We start from the raw sequence: 18,398 nt of genomic DNA, 5'->3' as shown, positions 1-18,398 counted from the left end.
AAGCAACATTAACACACTGCATCAGATTAATTAAAGTGGAAAATTTCTAATTAGATGTTATTAGTTTCTGATTGGTTAGGTCCGTGTTTCACTTTATCATTTACTGTCAGACATGTTCAACTTGCACTGCACATACCTTTAGAGAACAGCTGTGAAAGTGCCCCAGGACATCTGTAGATGGCAATACCATATTGTAATGTCAAGAGCTTGGACACACCTTTTACACTAAATTACTTTTTGGATTGCTTATATGGACACCCAAGTTGGTAGGCCTGGCTCAACTGAATGGCTTGCCGATTAATTACTTTAACACTCCCTCAAAAATAATTTCAAAAACTTTAAGGACTACATGGTTAATATCAGGTCCCAAAGAAACCCAGGATAAATGGCTAGCTCTGCTGCCTATCAGGATGCCAAAACACAAAGCATATAGGCTCTCTCATGTATGCCTCCTCTCTGCTCTTCTCATCTCTGCCTCCTACCCTAGACCTCTTCATCCCAGAGACTTCCCTTCCCTTCCCCCAACTTCTGTCTCCTCTATAACCCACCCATTTCAGCCCTGTCTCTTGGTTCTCTTGGCTCACTCTTGGACTCTGCCTTCTTAGCTCTCTTCTCTTCCTTTCTTGCTCTTATCCCATCTCTCTCATCTCATGGCCCGGTTCAGTCTGGACTCTTCCAAATGCCTCTGGTTGTTCTCTCCCTCATGTCTACACTAAGACTCCTCAACCTACCTAGGAGCATTCATATCCTCAAGCCCATTCAGTGAGTTTGAGTCTAACCTGAGGTACATGAGACTTTGCCTTAAATTTTTGTTTTCAAATCTTTAGAAGAGGTACAAAATTTGACTCATGCTTGTTAGGAAAATTCACTTACAATGTCCCACTCTCTGAGGTTGCTAAATAAAAATAACAAGCAGTGGTTTGTAAGGGAGAGGCACTTCACACAGGACAGCCTCTCTGAACACACTAATTAAACAACCTTAATTGCTATAACCATTTATATTTCTGTGCTTGCATAACTTAACTGTTTTTTATGTATAATTCACTGAGACTTGTGCTACATGCCCCTGGAGGAGTGAAATGCCTGTAAATAGACCATTTTTATATGATTTCTATGTGTTAACGGCAATATTTCTGAAGTGTCTTGCAAAAGATTTCCTGTCCTAATCTGCACAGTCTGAGGGAAGGATGAGGTATCACATACAGGATTAATCTTTTAGTTAACAGCATCACTAGTCCAGGTAGAGTTGGAGAGGCTCACTGGTATGGGTTTGCAGGGGGTACAGAGAACATTAGAAGCTGCAGAGATGAAGGGAAATTAAGTGGAAAGATTACTTGAGGAGCATATCGGCAGGCTTAAAGACCTGGGAGATGGCCCCAGACATCAGTCACGAGCAAACAGTAATTTGAATTCTACAGACTAAAGACACTGAATTGTGCATACAACTTGGCTGATTCAGGAAGTGGATTTTTCCACAAGTCTTTAGGGGAATGCTTAGTCTGGCATCCCCTTGATTTCAGTGCTGCAATGTCTAGGTCAGGGAACACAGCCATGAGTTGTCAGACTATGACTCATCCAACTGTGAGTTATAAGCAGGTATTACTTCATGTGACTGTGTGATGATTTGTTATGCAGTAATGAAAATCTAATGAAGTCAAGTGAAGTCAAAACTCTTCTATAATTGGGAGATCCAAGGTAAGAATAGACCAAAACAACTTCATTGAATTCTGAACTTACCAGTGGAACAGTATTATTAACTAATGATAGTAGTATTAATGACAAATTATCTGTCATTCAAAACTCAGTTCTGATTCTCAGTTTACCAGATATTTTAGGAGTAGGCTTTTTTTCCCCTTAAAAGTGAAAAAGGGGGCTAAAATAGGAAGTATGATTGCTGGGAGAGAAACCTGTTTTCTGTAATGAGTAGAAAGGATTACAGCTGCCAACAAGGACTAGACCGAAAGTAAGTGTGACTAATTTGTTTGACTCAAAGTCCAAGTATAGTAGACTCTGTGCTTGAACATCTGACCGGCACTGTTCCCACAAGGTTCCAGTAGGTCACTGACCCTTTGTCCCCAAACCATGAGTGGCCTCCTGATGTTCCTTTGGAGGACAGCATCATAAGCAGACTTCCCTGAAGTTAGATATTTCTCAATTTGGAAAGGGAAAGCAAAGTCAGCCTCAAGCTATAGAGATCAGGCAGTGGTGGTACACACTCTTAATTGCAGGACTCAGGATTAAGAGGTAGACAGATCTCTGTCAGTTCGAGGCCACCATAACCTACACACGACTGAAAAATAACAGAGCTCCTCAGAGCTGGAATTCATTCTCCAGCCACATTGAGGACAGGAAGACGTTGAAGTCTCAGGAGTCTCCAGTCATACTGAGGAGAGCACAGCAGTCTGGGATTGTAGTCTGAGGTTTGGTGGAGCCAGGATCACCTTTCAGTCTAAGATAGAGTAAGAGCTAGTGGCCAGCTGCTTTGCTTTTCTAATTGTCATTTTGAAGCTTGAACTCCAATATCAGTCTCTGGGTCATGTATTGATTATGCTACAACTAGCTCAAGGCTCTTTTGGCTAGACAGGAATGGAGACATCAGCTGCAGCTGGCTCAGACTGACTTTGTTCCCTGTAGGCACTTCTTAACACATTTGGCCTTTGACCTCAGGGGTCTTCAATGCCATACAGCTAGTTGCTGTTTAAGCATGTATTTATTAAAATTCCTTATGTCCAAACTAATTCTGTGGGTTTGGGGCAGAGTTCACTCCAGTGTTCTGGTCTTTATTCATGTGTTTCTTGAAGTCTCCAAGCTGCCTCCATTTTTTTCTTCTGCTGTGCTTTACCATAATGGGAAGCATATAACAATTATAAGGTAATACAAGCAAGACACAGCCAGCAAATGTTTAGTAGTATTTTACTGTCCCACAATTGGTGCGTTTTTAACTGCTTTATTTTTCTTACTTCCAGTATAACCATCAGACCAAGATGGATTTGAAGGAGCAAGTAATACCATCTCCATTATTTTTCAGTGTGCAATTCTGCTTCCTTTGAGAGTCCTAGTGTTTATACAATCAGTTGTCAACATATGTGTGTCTCTGAGAGTGTCACTCTAGAAGTTCTTAGTCAATCCAGAAAAATGTGGCTCTTTTACTACCTATTTCTTGTTCCCTTTGCCCAAATCCAGCTCCAGGATCCCTGCCAAGTGGTGGTGCTCTCTGACCAAAGTAGCCAGGTTTCAACTGTACAGCAGCAACATGCACAGATCAGGCACCACCATGGTACCAGCTGAAAACAGAAGCCTCTGCGTTTCTGTCTCATAATGTCAAGGAAGCCCACTACCTCTGCACTGGATGCTCTCATCACCTTCAACCTCACAGGTTCCCGCAAGCCCAAGGTGGCTGCCTGCACCAGAATACACTAGGCTGCTGCTTAAAAACCGAAGGGGCCTGTGCTCCACTCCCCTCTGCCCCAGTCAGAATCTTCAAACGGAAGCCAGGAATTTATTTGTGCATTGCCTAGTGTATTAGTGGATAATTATTAAGGTTAACATTTAGAAAACATGAGGCTAGAGCCCTAGACTTTTGAGAATCACATTTTCAACTTCTGTAGCAATTCCAGAGCCCCTAACCAGCCCCATCTTTGTCTTAAACATGAGAAGAAAAGTGTATCCGAACCTTGCTGAAGAGCTCTCAACCCAGGGAACATGACAAAGTTTACTTTTCAGTCAGGTTATCCTGCTCTGCAATGGTTAAGTGGAGTGTGGTAAATGAAAACTGATGCGCTATACCAGACAACTCACATACACAGTACAAATGCAACACCTTGGTTGTGGAAGACCTTACTAAAATCAGGATTTAGTTGAGTCCTTCTAAATGGTTGCATGGCACTGTTCACAAACAGATCCCACTGAAAACTAACTTTGTAAGCTCAGTATGTAAGAACAAATATAGGTGTAAATATCAAATATACTCCCCCCAAGTTTCTTTTTTTCCCCTTCCTAGTTCTATTTATCATGTTGATATATTTTTAGGAGAATTTTCAAATTATTATTTGGCATTAATCAGAATGCAAGCATTCAATGTGAAGTATCTATGATAGTCAAGGATTAAAAATACAAGTGGTAATTTAAATGTAAAGGTAATTTCTAAACTCATACAGATTACACAATACTTCTAGGACTCCTAAAAGAAATGACAGATTGGACTGTGGGGAAGGCTCAGTAGGTAATGTACTTGCTGTACAAGCCTTCTGATACCCAACACCAGGTAAAGCAGGGCACAGCTGGGTAAAATGAATCACATGACCAGAGGCAGACAGCCTCTGGAAATGGGTGTTGGGAAGCTCACTGGCCAGCTGAAACGGGGAGTTCCACTTCAGTGAGAGACTTTGTCTCGAAAGCTAAAGTGGAAAGTGATGGGGGAAGGTCCAAACAGATTTCCCGCCTCCACATCCTTACCACAGGTGGGTGTGCTCTCGTGCACAAATGCCCGTTCAAATGTGCGTGCACACACACACAACACACACACACACGCAACACACTCAAATCAATAATTTAAAAAATAAAATTAATTTAGTTCCACTAACTTTTGATTTGTTTTATTTTTGGCACCATGGTTTTGCAAGGCCCTCACAGGTGGTTCTCTACCATGCTTCTGATACAAAACATCTCATGTATTAAAATAGAGACAGTCGACGACTCTCCTCTTCGTCTTTGGAGGTGTTTATACAACAGGCAAAGGCTGAATGTTGATGTGATCATTGATTTTCCTAAATTCTAATGCTATTTCCAGAAATGAAGGCTTCTGATGAAAGTGTCTTTTCCTTTGCAGGGAACAGTCCAATCTGTATCTTCAAAATGGCCCAGATCGTATTGGAAGAACATACAAGAAGGCCCTTTATGTTCAGTACACAGATGACACCTTTACCAAGACTATAGACAAACCAGTCTGGCTAGGGTTTCTAGGCCCTATTATCAAAGCTGAAGTTGGAGATAAAGTTTATGTTCTTTTAAAGAACTTTGCCTCTAGGCCCTACACTTTTCATGCACATGGGGTAACTTACTACAAGGAGAATGAGGGTAAGTTCAGTGTGTACTGTGGTTATAGTTTCCTATCAGTAGGAAAACCTTTTAACTTCTAAAATCAGTATCTTTAGGTAGAACCTGTAACTACAGTTTTAACACCAATCTCTTTTATAATGGGATTTGAACTCATCACAATAAGTGCTTTGTTTCTTCTAGTTATGTGACTTTCTGGAGTGGGAATGCCATACATGCAGAAACAGACTAGGTACTGATATCAGCTGAACCACCAGTAATTAATTCCCCATCTAACAGAAGGAGAACATGAGATGTAGACAGCTTAGAAGGGGGCATGAAGCCAGAGGGAAGAGAAGGATTCAGGGAAGAGGCTGTCTTATCTTTGGAATTCTTCCGGTGATCATTCAGTGGCTTCTATCACCTTCCATCCTGAAGCAGGCCAGCTAAGGTGGCCTGAATAATCTCATACACCAGCCACACAGCCTGAGGACCTGTGTTCAGTCCCTGGAACTCATGTGGTGAAAGGAGAACACTGGAACACTGACTCCCCCAGGTTTTCAGCTTACCTATGCACCACAATGTGTGTGTGCATGTACACACACACACAAACACACACACACTCTAAAGGAGTAAATGTAAAATAAATTACATTTTTAAAGAGGTAAATTTTTAGAAAGTGAATGATGTTGTGTGTCTTTTACTGAAGAGACATAGACCTTTGAGTGTGTACCCCACGTAGGGCACTCAAGAAATGATGCTCCCTAAGTCTTGCATGATGAACCAGTGAGCTGAACTGGGTTCACTTGCAGGAGCATGGCAATGCACAGGCAGTGATATGAAAGAAGAGCATCATAGCATCATGTAATACCTTAGGGGAAGTCAGGGATGCCGTGGAACACTGTTTCCTGAGGTACCTCATGAGCCTGCCCTCTCTGGGTCCAATCTTGTGAGAGTCTCCTGTGGCTAACCACAGCTGCTCTGATTGCAAAATTGCAAGGGCATGTCATGACCAGAGGACAGAGTTCCACATCACACCATCTCTTTTATGTTTCTATCTTAACGAAATGGTTAAACTAATAGTATAACGATCAGCTATCATGCTTTTTCTTTTTTACAATACCATGGTATATTAGAGTTAATGCTAACTTTCAAGAGATAGTAGGAAGCTCGTGTGTGCTAAAAGGAAAAGATCTTAATTTTTAAAGATACATACTCAGGTACTTATAAACTGGATATATCTAGAATTTTCTTTTAAAAAATTCATATGGCTAAAGATAAAGCTGAGTGGGGTTATAGAAAAAAGCAAGAATGGCTTTCAGTTTACCACTGTTAAATCTGGGTTTATAGATACACTAAAATCCAGTAACACTTAGAGGAAGATAGTTCATTTCAACTTGCACATGTTTGAAAATTTCTAAAGTTAAGTGTAAATATTTGCATTCTGTAATTTCCACACATATACACACAAATCAGATATTGTATAAGAAGTTTCAATTATTTGAGAGGCTGTTTTTTTTGTTTTTGTTTTTATTGTTGTTGGTTTTTTTTTTTTTTTGCCTACACTTTATACCATGACCCCAGGTGAAAGCTTTCCCTTAAATTATAAAAGTTATGCTCATTTTGTAATATGTACTATATATGACTCAATAAATTACCAAATTAATAATAATTACTTCTGTGAGTCTCTTGTTTCTTTTTTTGTGTGTTCAAATAGGACATTACTGAATGTCCAAAGGGCACCCACTAGGTGTTGAGGACTGACTATTCCTTCAACTATGTTCATATGTACTCACTTTCTAACGGCATTACTTGCTGCTTTCCAGGGGCTGTCTACCCTGACAATACCACAGATTTTCAAAAAGCAGATGACAAAGTATTTCCTGGAGAACAATATTTGTATGTACTGCATGCCAGTGAGCGAAGTCCTGTTGACGGAGACAGCAATTGTGTGACCAGGATTTACCACTCCCATGTTGACGCTCCAAAAGATATTGCATCAGGCCTCATAGGACCTTTAATACTCTGCAAAAAAGGTATGTTTTTTTCACTGCTCACAATATGAGAGACAGGCGCAAGGCAGTTTGTTTTCTTTTTTCAATTCGTTTTTTAAACTATAAGTTATTCTATGTAGCAGTTGAATAGATAAATGGTAAGAGTAAATAAAGAAGGAAATAAAGTACAGGATTGGCACTGATGACATGAAAAAATGGAATAGACCTTTAGAGGGAAATGCCAGTGAAACTTGATATCAGTTATCTGTGAGATAGGTTTGCTGGGTATAACTTCCAACAATGGTGTTACATGGCGATACCTGACTTTACTATGTGTGACTACCTCAGGGGCACCCTCTAGCAATAGGTATAGTTACCTGTATTATATTGATAAGTATAATAATAGTACATGTATTCCTCACCTCATGAAGAAAGCATAACTCAAGAGATTGAAATGTAATATTTATTGCACCAATAGTTACCTGCAAAGCCTTCTTGTGTTGGCTTGTGGCTATATTTGTGTTCAAGAAGAAATGGACGCATTTGAATTATAACCTCCTCAGTTGCCAAAGTTTAATGGTTTTGTCAGTGCATGCAGTGCACAGGACATGAGCATCCCTGAGTGTTTCCACAAAGTGGAGTAGCGTGTCCAGATCTGTGGTTTATTAAGAAAATGGACACTAAATTTAAAAAAGAAGCTCCAATCACCCAGAAAACATGTTGAATCACATGCAGAATATTCAGATCTGCTAAATCACAAATTTCTACTTCAGATTCTCTAGATAAGGAAAAAGAAAAAAATATTGACCAAGAATTTGTAGTAATGTTCTCTGTGGTGGATGAAAATCTCAGCTGGTATCTAGAAGATAACATCAAAACCTTCTGCTCTGAACCAGAGAAAGTTGACAAAGACAACGAAGACTTCCAGGAGAGCAACAGGATGTACTGTAAGATTACAAAAGATATATCAGCTTTGTTTCAATAATTCTACCAAGATTATTCTCTCACATACATACTCCTACACAGAGGCCCTAATAACAAAAGCACGTTGGACATGCAATTTGATTTCTGTCTGTCCTAGCTAGAGTTACTATTGCTGTGATGAAACACCATGACCAAAGGCAAGTTTGACAAGATAGGGTTGATTTGGCTTACACTTTCACACCAGTGTCCATCATTGAAGGCAGTCAGGACAGGAACTCAAACAGGACAGGAGGCTGGAGGTCAGAGCTAATTCAGGGGCCATGGAGAGTGCTGCTTACTGACTTGCAGAGTCTGCTTTTTTACAGCACTTGGGACCACCAGCTCATAGGTAATACCACCTACAATGGGCTGGACCTTCCCACATCAATTATACACTAAGAAAATGACCTACAGGCTTGCCTATGGCTCTATCTTTGGAGTCAATTTTTCAAATGAGGCTCCCTTATCTCAGGTGACACAAAACTAGCCAACACACTGTCTTAAATACGAGGCCAGGAAAAAGCCAGAATCACCAAAGGTGTTCCTTAATTTACAAGAAAAATCATCAGTTGGAATTTAGTGCACACACGTTTATCCTCCAAGTTCATTCTGTAGGTTATTTGAAGGATCCAATTAGGATTATTTAAGCAAGTGTTTAAAACTAGATTTACACTATAAATCATCCAACTATGTTTAATGAAATAATTCAGATCACTAATTCTAAAAAGTATCCATTTTACATACTACATTGCCCTCATTAAGATCCCTATTCAATATCATTTAAATATTTTAGTTCACTTTGTGTCTTCTAGAAATGCCTTCTTGACAGTCCAAGCTTTTCCTTAATTCCAGGGACATAAATAATGAAATTAAGTTATCTAGTCCTCAGAATTTACATAGTAAATTAAGTATTAAGTACCTTAATATTATCTATACCAAAAAATACAGATTTTATTTTCATTTATCTTCTTTAAAATGATCTTCACTTGAAAACTGAGAAAACAATAACTTTACTTCCAAATGAGAAAGTGAATTTATTTACAGCTTTCTTCTACCTAAAAGGTTTTGTTTTGTTTTCATCTGACATGAATGTCTCCTACCTGTACATTTTACCTTCTCTCTGTCATCCTGCTAACAAAAACAAACATTAGAAAAATATTGTCCAATTTCTAGTCTGGTGCCCCTGTCACCTCTGGTATATTAATGGTCCTTAACATTAATGTGTCTACCCATGGGCTTCCTAGGTCTGCCCAATTTATGCAATGACCCTCAGTTTTCTCCAAGGGTCTCAAGCCACACTGCTTTTGAACTTTACGGTCTTCCTGGCTTTGGTCCCTGCTGCCATTTCCTGAATTTCTTCTTTCTTAAAATCTCTTTTAATTGTGTCATTCAATCTTAGAAATATTTTTACTTGATTTTGTTATTGCAAAAGAAATTCATTAACTCCAAAAAATCCTAAGCAAAAAGAAGAAATTTAAATAGTCTGCCTTTTGCCTACAAGCACGGTTAATAACTGATTATTAAATAACCTTCAATATTTTACCTTTAACTGAGTGTTCTCTCTATAAATATATATAGATATATCTATATTTACATCTACCACATACACACATAAAATCAATGTAAATAGTTTATAAACATCAGAGACCAAGTAAGTTTTTACTTCTAATATTACATTCATCTTCAGTATTGTATTGACAGTGAGACTTAGCATAAGCTAAGGTTCCCCAAATAAAGAGTATGTGATTGTTTAGCAATGTCTGGCATGGATATGGGGTGGGGTAACTGCAAGGGTGGCAGATATTTTCTATACCAAACTGATTCTGTTTCTGTAGAGCTATCAGTATTCCAAACACCAATGTCTATCAGGCAAAAATTCTAATCTTGACTTGCAGCTGTGAATGGATATACATTTGGAAGCCTTCCAGGACTTCTCATGTGTGCAGAAGACAGAGTGAAATGGTATCTTTTTGGCATGGGTAACGAAATTGATATACATGCAGCTTTCTTTCACGGACAAGCACTGACCAGCAAGAACTACCGTACTGACACAATCAACCTGTTCCCTGCCTCCCTATTTGATGCTTTTATGGTGGCCAAGAATCCTGGAGTCTGGATGCTCAGTTGTCAGAACCTAAACCACCTGAAAGGTAATCATCTTCACCTCTAGTTAACTGTCAGTTGTAAAAACAGCTGTGTATTAGTTACTCTACTAGTAGGAGATGGTTTAGGAAAAGCAGAATCAAACAGCGAATTAAGTAATCTGAACACTGAATTATTACCTTAGTTTTATCTCCATAATGTTTGTACCATAATGCAACAAGAACAGGTAAGCCTGGAATGTTTATAAAGTAATGAAATCTGAAAACAATATTAACTTCTGGAATATAGCAATGACTTCTGCCTTGAAAATATAGTACCACTTGTAGTTTCTCAATAGAGTTCTATAAAAACTAATTTATACTTTATGCTGGAAAGTAGCTTGGTTTTTTTACTTGTGTTAAGTAAAACCAAGCTTTTTTATTTTTATGTGATATATCTGTTCTTTGTCTTAACTTGCAAATATCATTACTGTTTCTGTAACACAAGTTATAAGAACACTCTCAGCCTTTAAAACCTATTTGTGAAATTTACTTCCCAAGGAAATTAGTCTTTCATTTTAAAACAGCCAACCCCCTCAGAATAAAGGGCTTATTCAATGAAAGTTTTAATGGTTATGTGACACAGACTCACTAGCGTCTCGTGAAGAATCCCACAGAAGACTGGTATCTTACTTTGAAAACTCACATGTCTCTTAATGTCTCTTTTCTGTCATAAATACATTAAAAGCTTCATATCTGTTTAAAAACTTAAATTTTTGATTGGTAGTCTGTTCATAGCTGTTTGCCATGTTTTATTGAATTATCTCTGCCAATGGATTCAATTTCCACCTCTCATCTCATCTCATCAGAAATTGCCACAACTCACCAGAGCCTTCTCTTTGGTGTTTCAGCCGGTTTGCAGGCCTTTTTCCAAGTTCAAAACTGTAACAAGCCTTCACCAAAGGCTGATACCCAGGCGAAACATGTGAGACACTATTACATTGCTGCTGAAGAGATCATCTGGAACTATGCTCCTTCTGGCACAGACATCTTCACTGGAGACAACTTAACAGCCCCGGAAAGGTAGCTCCCCACCAAGGCCATTTCCTTTATGAGCAATGATATTAAATGTCTAGGCAAGGCCTACTGGCCATACATGTATTTTCTTCAGAAAAATGTCCATCTATGTCCTTTGCCCAGTTTTGCCTTGAGTAATTTGTTTCTGTTGGTATTTACTTTTTTAGGAGTATTATTTAACCTGAATATTAGTCCTTCATCAGATACTTAGCCAAGTTTTTTCTTCTGTTGTGTAGTCTTTCACGCTCTGAACAATGTCTGCTGCACACAGGTTTCTCTTTCATAAGCTGATGCATTCTTTCTTTCTTAGTGTTCCTTTCCTGTCTGCAACTTTCCACAAAGTAGAGAAGGCGATATCTCAAGTCGGTAGGCATCATCGAGATGATTCGGTTGGTAAAGGTACTTGCTGCCAAGCCTAATAAACCGATTTCCATCCCTAGGGCCCACAAGGGTGGAAGGAGACAACTGACTCTTGAAAGCTATCCTCTGACCTTTATATATATACACCACAGCACACATGGACACATATACATAAAATAAACCAAAGTGTTCATTGTTTTAATATCTGTGCCATTAACCCATGTCTACACACAGATTGCATGATTTCTCTGCGGCCTTGGGCCTAAATGCATAACATGCATTTTGCATGCGTCTGTGCCACACACTGTCATCTCAGCTGCCTGAAAAACCTCAGCTCAGACTCAAGGCACTTGCTGTATGTTATGAGTTGTAGTGCTGTTATTGTATATACAGAGTTTCCTGTGCTTATACAAGCGTAATGTTGACAGACAGCAAACAAAACCTCACTGCTTCCCTCTGTCACTCAGCATCAAGCACAGACTGGTATATCTTTGGACTGTATTTGTCACAAGGCTTGATTTTAAACATTGTCATTAGAGCTGGGTGCTGATGGCACACGCCTTTAATCCTAGCACCTAGGAGACAGAGGCAAGGAGATCTCTGTGAATTCAACTTTGAGACCAGCCTGGTCTACAAAGGGAGTTCAGAGAAACCCTGTCTCAAAAAACAAACAAAACAAAAAATCAAAACAAAAAAGTTGTCGTTTGCATTGCTGACTGAGTTTCACGACACACACACACACACACACACACACACACACACACACACACACACAATTGTTAAATGGACCTTTGCTTGGGATTAAAGCAGAGTGTCCAACAGTTTCTGAAATGACCTTAAACTTACTTGTATCGCTTTGTACACTGTATTTTCCATACTAACAATTAGAAAACCAAAATATTAATCTGCTTTAAACAATATTGAAGACTTGTACTCTGCAGTATTAGATATTCAGCCAACACTTAATTCTTTTCATGAGGATAAACAAGCACAGCCAGCTCAATAGTATGCAAATTTATTTCATTTTAAATAGGAGGTAAAATTATGAACATTTCAAAAATTGTCTTTAAATAAATTTATGGTTTCTTATCTGCAATATTTGATCTGTAAATCTGTTTTATATATCTCTGTACCTGGTGTCTTGTAAAAACTTCTCAGGCAAAAGAGAGGTTAGAGCAGGAAGGCTTAAGGACCCCTGCTGCGGAGTGAAGCATAAATCTAATTGGTCTTAATAATAAAGACCTTTAGTCTAATATCAGGGTAAATGCTGAAAGGTCAGAGAAGTAAAAGAGCCAGCCACTAGAGAGACGTCTTACCTCTACTGTATCCTCAGACCTAAGGGGCTCAGCTCCTGTCTCTAGGAATTCTCAGACTGAATGGATGAAAGATCATGTCTCCATTCACCTTTATATTCCTCTAGGTCCCTAGAGATCCTGTCTCCGCCCATCTTATATTCCTATCTCCAACACCCTGGTACTTGGTTTAAAGGCATGTGCCTCCTAAGTACTGGGATCAAAGGCATGAGATGCCAAGTGCTGGGATCAAAGATGTGTGCTACCGCTGCTTGGCTGCTATCCTTAACTAGTGGCTACCTCCACTCTCTGATCTTCAAGAAAGCTTTATTTGTTAGAGCATAAACTAAATATCATCACAGTAGAGCCTGGCATACTCATGACATATTTACTCTTGCTCCTTCAAGTCTCCTACATGTAGTGGCATCCTGCCCTTTCTTTCCACCATCCACACATCACCTCTAATGGCTTCTATACTGTGGCCTTAACTGCTTTCCTCAGGAGAAATGCTCCACAACACTCTACTTCTTGGACTACATGCGGTCAGCTTGTATAATCAGAGTTTGATCTCCTCTAATAGACACGTGGTCCATGTGGATGAGGAGTTCTGCTTGCCCGGCATTACCTCATCAACATAGTACAAGGATGCTGGCAAAAATCTGGTGCTAACCCATTTGTCAAATAAAAGAAGAGATAAATGGAGTGTGTTGTAATTTAACAAAACAAAACAAAAACCACCACGAGATAGAATTCACATGGAGGTATTTTTTCATTAGGGGAAAAGGATCATAAAAGGAGGGAAGGGGAGGGAGTAGACTGTCCTCTGGAGGCAGTAACAGCAAAAGAGGAGAGGCAAAGAGAATGTGCACAGGCGGTGCTCTTAGTGGCTGCAGCTGAGGGCATATCCTGCTGGAACCCCAAGAGTAGACCAGTACGGATGCCTGAATACCAACAGGATGGCTTTGTGAAAATCCTATCACTTTCTGAAATTGAATTGCTTTGTTTATAAATGGGAGAAAACTAGCAATCTCACTACATGTGACTTCTAGCAAGTAAAGGCAAACACTAAGTTGATGGTCATACCCAACAAAGGACAGCTGCTATACAATGGTGTGAAAGGTCCTCTTGCAGAACAGGGGTGACATAGACATACTGAAACTTGTTTTTACTTCACTTTACAACTTCTGCTTCACTACACCTCAAGAGTGGCCTAGGTCTGTGTGCCTCTTCAGTGAAATTCGTGTGGACTGTCACTCATGGGTGCAATGCAGCACTAAGCACTACACAGACTTTCCTTCTTCAGTTAGGATTCTATATAGCCACTTCTGTTCTACCTCCACACACAATTAACCCCTTTTCTTTTTGGCAGTGATTCGAGGGTATTTTTTGAACAAGGTGCTATGAGAATTGGTGGCTCTTATAAAAAATTGGTTTATCGTGAATATACAGATGCCTCCTTCACAAACCGGAAACAGAGAGGCCCTGATGAGAAACATCTTGGAATCCTGGGTAAGGCCAAGCAGAGCACAGCAGGCTGGAACCTTTTCTTCTTGATTGTCCCAACTTCAAAGAGAAAAGTGTCAGGACCTGCTGCAGCATGATTTTCAGATAAAATCCAGGCACACAGAAGATCAGTTACCACTTGGCACATAGCAGCTGGTTACTCTGTCAAAAGTAAATTATCAGCCATAAATCTTCACTACATTGTGAAGAGATAAGGGAAAATGTCTGACAATTTAAATAACTGACTTAGCCAAAGTGCTCTTTCTCAGAAACCAAACATGGGCTTACTGATGACCCAGGCTGGATCTATCCTAGAGGCTGCTACCATTGAGCACCAAGTTCTCTCATAACTGGTAAACACAGTCAGGAGATAGTCTTCCTCTTTATCTACAAGATAGGTGACTATTGAAAGTGACTTAATTTTCTGTGCCTGTTTTTTCTATAAAGTAGAGATAATAATGGTTACTACTAGAAGAAAGTTTAGTAAGGGTTAGATGAGATATTAGACATAAACACTTAGAAGTAGGGATAAGATTCAGATTCACTCAATAAATGCCATTATGAATATTATATTAAACAGTTGTATACTATATAGCTATATCTATATAATTGATAACAATATTAATTTTAGAGTTGTACATTCTAAAACACTGTTACCCTTCACAACCAAGACAATTCATCTTAAACTTACCATGACTGGGGGACAAAGGCCACATAGCCCAGAAGACTAGGTTGAAGAATGTGTAGATATTCCAGATTTTTTGTAGGTGTATAGACACTATGAATTAGTTTTTGTGGTGTACAAATTTTACTGACTTGAAGAAAGATAATAAACAAATTAATCTTCCTCAAGTTGGATTAAAAGAATTTTGCATTTTTCCAAATTTGCCACATTGTAGCAATAATGGATTTTTTAAACACCACATCTGCACCTTGACCCTGGGATGCTTGTCAGAGGACATAGCTAAATCCAGTAACTGTTTTGCACTTTCTATATGTCACACAATGATAAAGATAACAAATTCTCTCTTTGTCCCTAGGTCCTGTCATTTGGGCAGAAGTAGGAGACATCATTAAAGTCACCTTTCATAACAAAGGGCCTTACCCTCTCAGCATTCAGCCAACGGGGGTGAGATTCACTGTGGAAAATGAGGGTACATACTATGCCCACTCCCTGAAGGGAGGTGAGTAGGTAATGCAGTCCTGAGTAAGCTGAATGCCAAGTACTGATCATGTTCCTTTCAAGAATTATGCAAATGCAAATAAACCTCTTTCCTATGCTTTCCAATTAGTTTATAGAATCTTGTTATGTCTTAACTGAATAACTACTGACAATCCTAATACGAAATTGGTTGGGCTGTATTAATTATACATTTCTGAAATACTCTTATTAGGTGAATTTTTTCTAAATCTTATTTTATTATCAATTCTGGTTCGCTCTCCTCCTATCCTCCCATGCCCCGCACCAGCCTCCCCATCCCACCCCCCATCCACTCCCCAGGGAGGGTGAGGACTTCCATGGGGGATCATCAAAGTCTGTCACATCATTTGAGAAGCTAGGAAACAAGGAGGACCTTAAGAGAGAGATGCATGGTTCCCAGGAGAGGGGAAAAGGGACAAGAACTTCTGAGCAAATTGGGAGTACAGGGCAGGAGTGGTGGCAGGGGATGGGGGGAAGAGTAGGAAAAAGTGAAGAGGAGAAGAGGGGGGAGGAGAACATGAGACATCAGGAAGACTGAGTCATGGAAGAATACAGGAGAGCAAGAAAAGAGAAACCTTTAATAGAGGGAGCCATTATGGGTTTAAAGAGAAATCTGGCACTTGGGAAATGTCCAGTGATCCACAAGGATGACCCTAACTAAGGTGGATCTTTTTAAAGTTCTTTCAATATTAAGGTTAGAAGCTCATTTTTGAATATTTGAAAAATACAGAAAGGTATAACCAAAAATATTAACAATCCACAATTCCATAGTAATCATATACCTCCACACACATATATGCAGTCCTCCTGCTTTTATGTGTGTATATATAACATACATTAAATATGGTTGAGTTCATAGTATACAAATATATCTGGCATTACAGTTTTGTTATATTTGCTTTCTTAACATTATAAGTATTTATTAATACAATTTTAGTGATATAAAATATTTAATAATGTGGATATATTCTAACAGTTTTTATTGAGGCTTACTAATGAAATCTCATGATTTCGCCACTAATTGTAATGTAACTATAGGCAGCTTATTGAGGCTTTCTGGCTTCAGTTTCAAGAGAAAAATTAGATAATTTGGCCGGGTAGTGGTGGCGCACGCCTTTAATCCCAGCACTCAGGAGGCAGAGGCAGGCGGATCCCTGTGAGTTCGAGGCCGGGCTGGACCGATAGCCTCCAAAACAATACAGAGAAACCCTGTCTCATAAAAACCAAAAAAAAAAAAAAAATTAGATAATTTGTAAAGGATCACAGGCTAAGTTTCTTTCAATTCTACAATTACTTTCTGTTCAGTTTGGTCAACAGAAAATAGACTGATTACCTCCTACTGACAGGCAGTGTTGTAGCTGATAGGATACAAGAGGTGATATTTGCTTTCATCGCTAGTGCATCTTGAGGGAAAATGCACATATCCCCTCTTTGAGCACAAAAAGGGGCATCAATCCTAAAGGTTTGGAGCAGGGTTAGGGGTTTCCTGAGTTTATCACACCAATCTGTCAAACCTGGCAGGAAAGCACAAAGGAGATTATATTCTAATTGGGACAAAGGAACTTAGACGTGAATTACTAAATTTAGCCTCCTGGGTGGCTCTATAGTCACCTTAGAAAACATGAATGTAACCTCTCTGCTGTGACCTTTCTTGTAGGTGTGCCTCATCCTCAAGCAGCTTCTCATGTGGCACCCAAAGAAACCTTTATGTATGAATGGACTGTCCCCACAGAAATGGGACCCACTCATGCAGATCCTGTGTGCTTATCTAGGATGTATTATTCTGGTGTAGACCCTACCAAAGATATATTCACTGGGCTGATTGGGCCAATGAAAATATGCAAGAAAGGCAGCTTACTTGCAAATGGGAGACAGGTAAGCCCAGGCAGGGGAGAGCAAAAGTGACACCCAATCTGTTTTGAATTATAATTACAAGGAGAATTCTGGGCTTTGAGGTGCTGAAGAGTCTACATATGTCTTATTTTAAAATTTTCTCAGATTTCTAAGATCTGTATTATGGTTGGCCATACTATTATATACTTATAATTTTAACACTAGGGTAAGATGAGGCAGTAGGATCAAAAGTGTGAAACCATTCTGGGTTTCATAGTAAGATCAAATGCATTAAAATGTATTATGCATTTTTTCTGGTGGAAATACTTTAAGTTGATCAGAAATTTCATTATAAATGGAATGCATAGTCTTTGTGATAAAAATAGCAATAAGAAAATAACCCCTTGACTCACTATTATAATCCCATACTTTTTCAAATTTGTGAAGTATTTTATGTTGTATATCTGAAGATAAGGGGTCCTGTTATGTGATCCTACACACCTGTAGGCCAAGTCTTTGGGAAGTGAAGGCAGAAAAATAAAGAGCTCGTGACTGTCCTCATCTACTTAGAATGTGAGGCAATTCTAGGCTACAAGAGACCCTGCTTCAAACAAAATTATACAGACAGGGTCTCCTAAGCTGGGCAGGGAGACACATGCCTCCATCCCAGTATTTGAGGGAGAAAAAAGAACTACATTTAGTCAGTCAGGCATCATAGCACATGCCTTTAATTCCAACACTTGGGAGGCAGAAATACATGGATCTCTCTGAGTTCTGGGCCAGCCTGGTTTACAGAATGACTTCCAGGACAGCCAAGGATACACAGAAATCCTGTCTCAATAAAACAAACAAACACGGCATCTGAGGCTATTCTGGGCTACTGTGGTATTAATTTTCCCATGGAGATGGGAATAAGTATTGTTCACCCCAGATGGACCAAAGAAGTGATCTTACCCAAGTTTAGCTCCTTGAACCAGTGGCTTTCCTGGAGTTACTTACAGAAGCATGAGTAACATAAATGTAGCTACAGCACCAAGAAACTCATCGTAGACAACCTTCA

The 18,398-nt window shown here is 39.3% G+C and overlaps 1 protein-coding gene across 3 annotated transcripts in view; it reads left to right on the top strand.

The window, feature by feature from the left end:
* The window catches only part of LOC101844412 (ceruloplasmin), a 52,647-nt gene that overhangs the window by 3,481 nt on the left and 30,768 nt on the right, over positions 1-18,398 (top strand). For all 3 annotated transcript variants that reach the window (XM_040754641.1, XM_040754642.1, XM_040754643.1), the window contains exons 2-9: positions 4,829-5,076; positions 6,861-7,070; positions 7,802-7,975; positions 9,887-10,141; positions 10,984-11,155; positions 14,171-14,310; positions 15,345-15,488; positions 17,163-17,380. In XM_040754641.1, coding sequence (XP_040610575.1) covers positions 4,829-5,076; positions 6,861-7,070; positions 7,802-7,975; positions 9,887-10,141; positions 10,984-11,155; positions 14,171-14,310; positions 15,345-15,488; positions 17,163-17,380 — 1,561 coding nt within the window. The remainder of the gene's footprint in view (positions 1-4,828; positions 5,077-6,860; positions 7,071-7,801; positions 7,976-9,886; positions 10,142-10,983; positions 11,156-14,170; positions 14,311-15,344; positions 15,489-17,162; positions 17,381-18,398) is intronic.

This window comes from Mesocricetus auratus, unplaced genomic scaffold (genome assembly GCF_017639785.1).
Source record: "Mesocricetus auratus isolate SY011 unplaced genomic scaffold, BCM_Maur_2.0 Super-Scaffold_100011, whole genome shotgun sequence".
NCBI lineage: Eukaryota > Metazoa > Chordata > Mammalia > Rodentia > Cricetidae > Mesocricetus > Mesocricetus auratus.
This window is presented reverse-complemented; position numbering and strand designations above follow the sequence as displayed.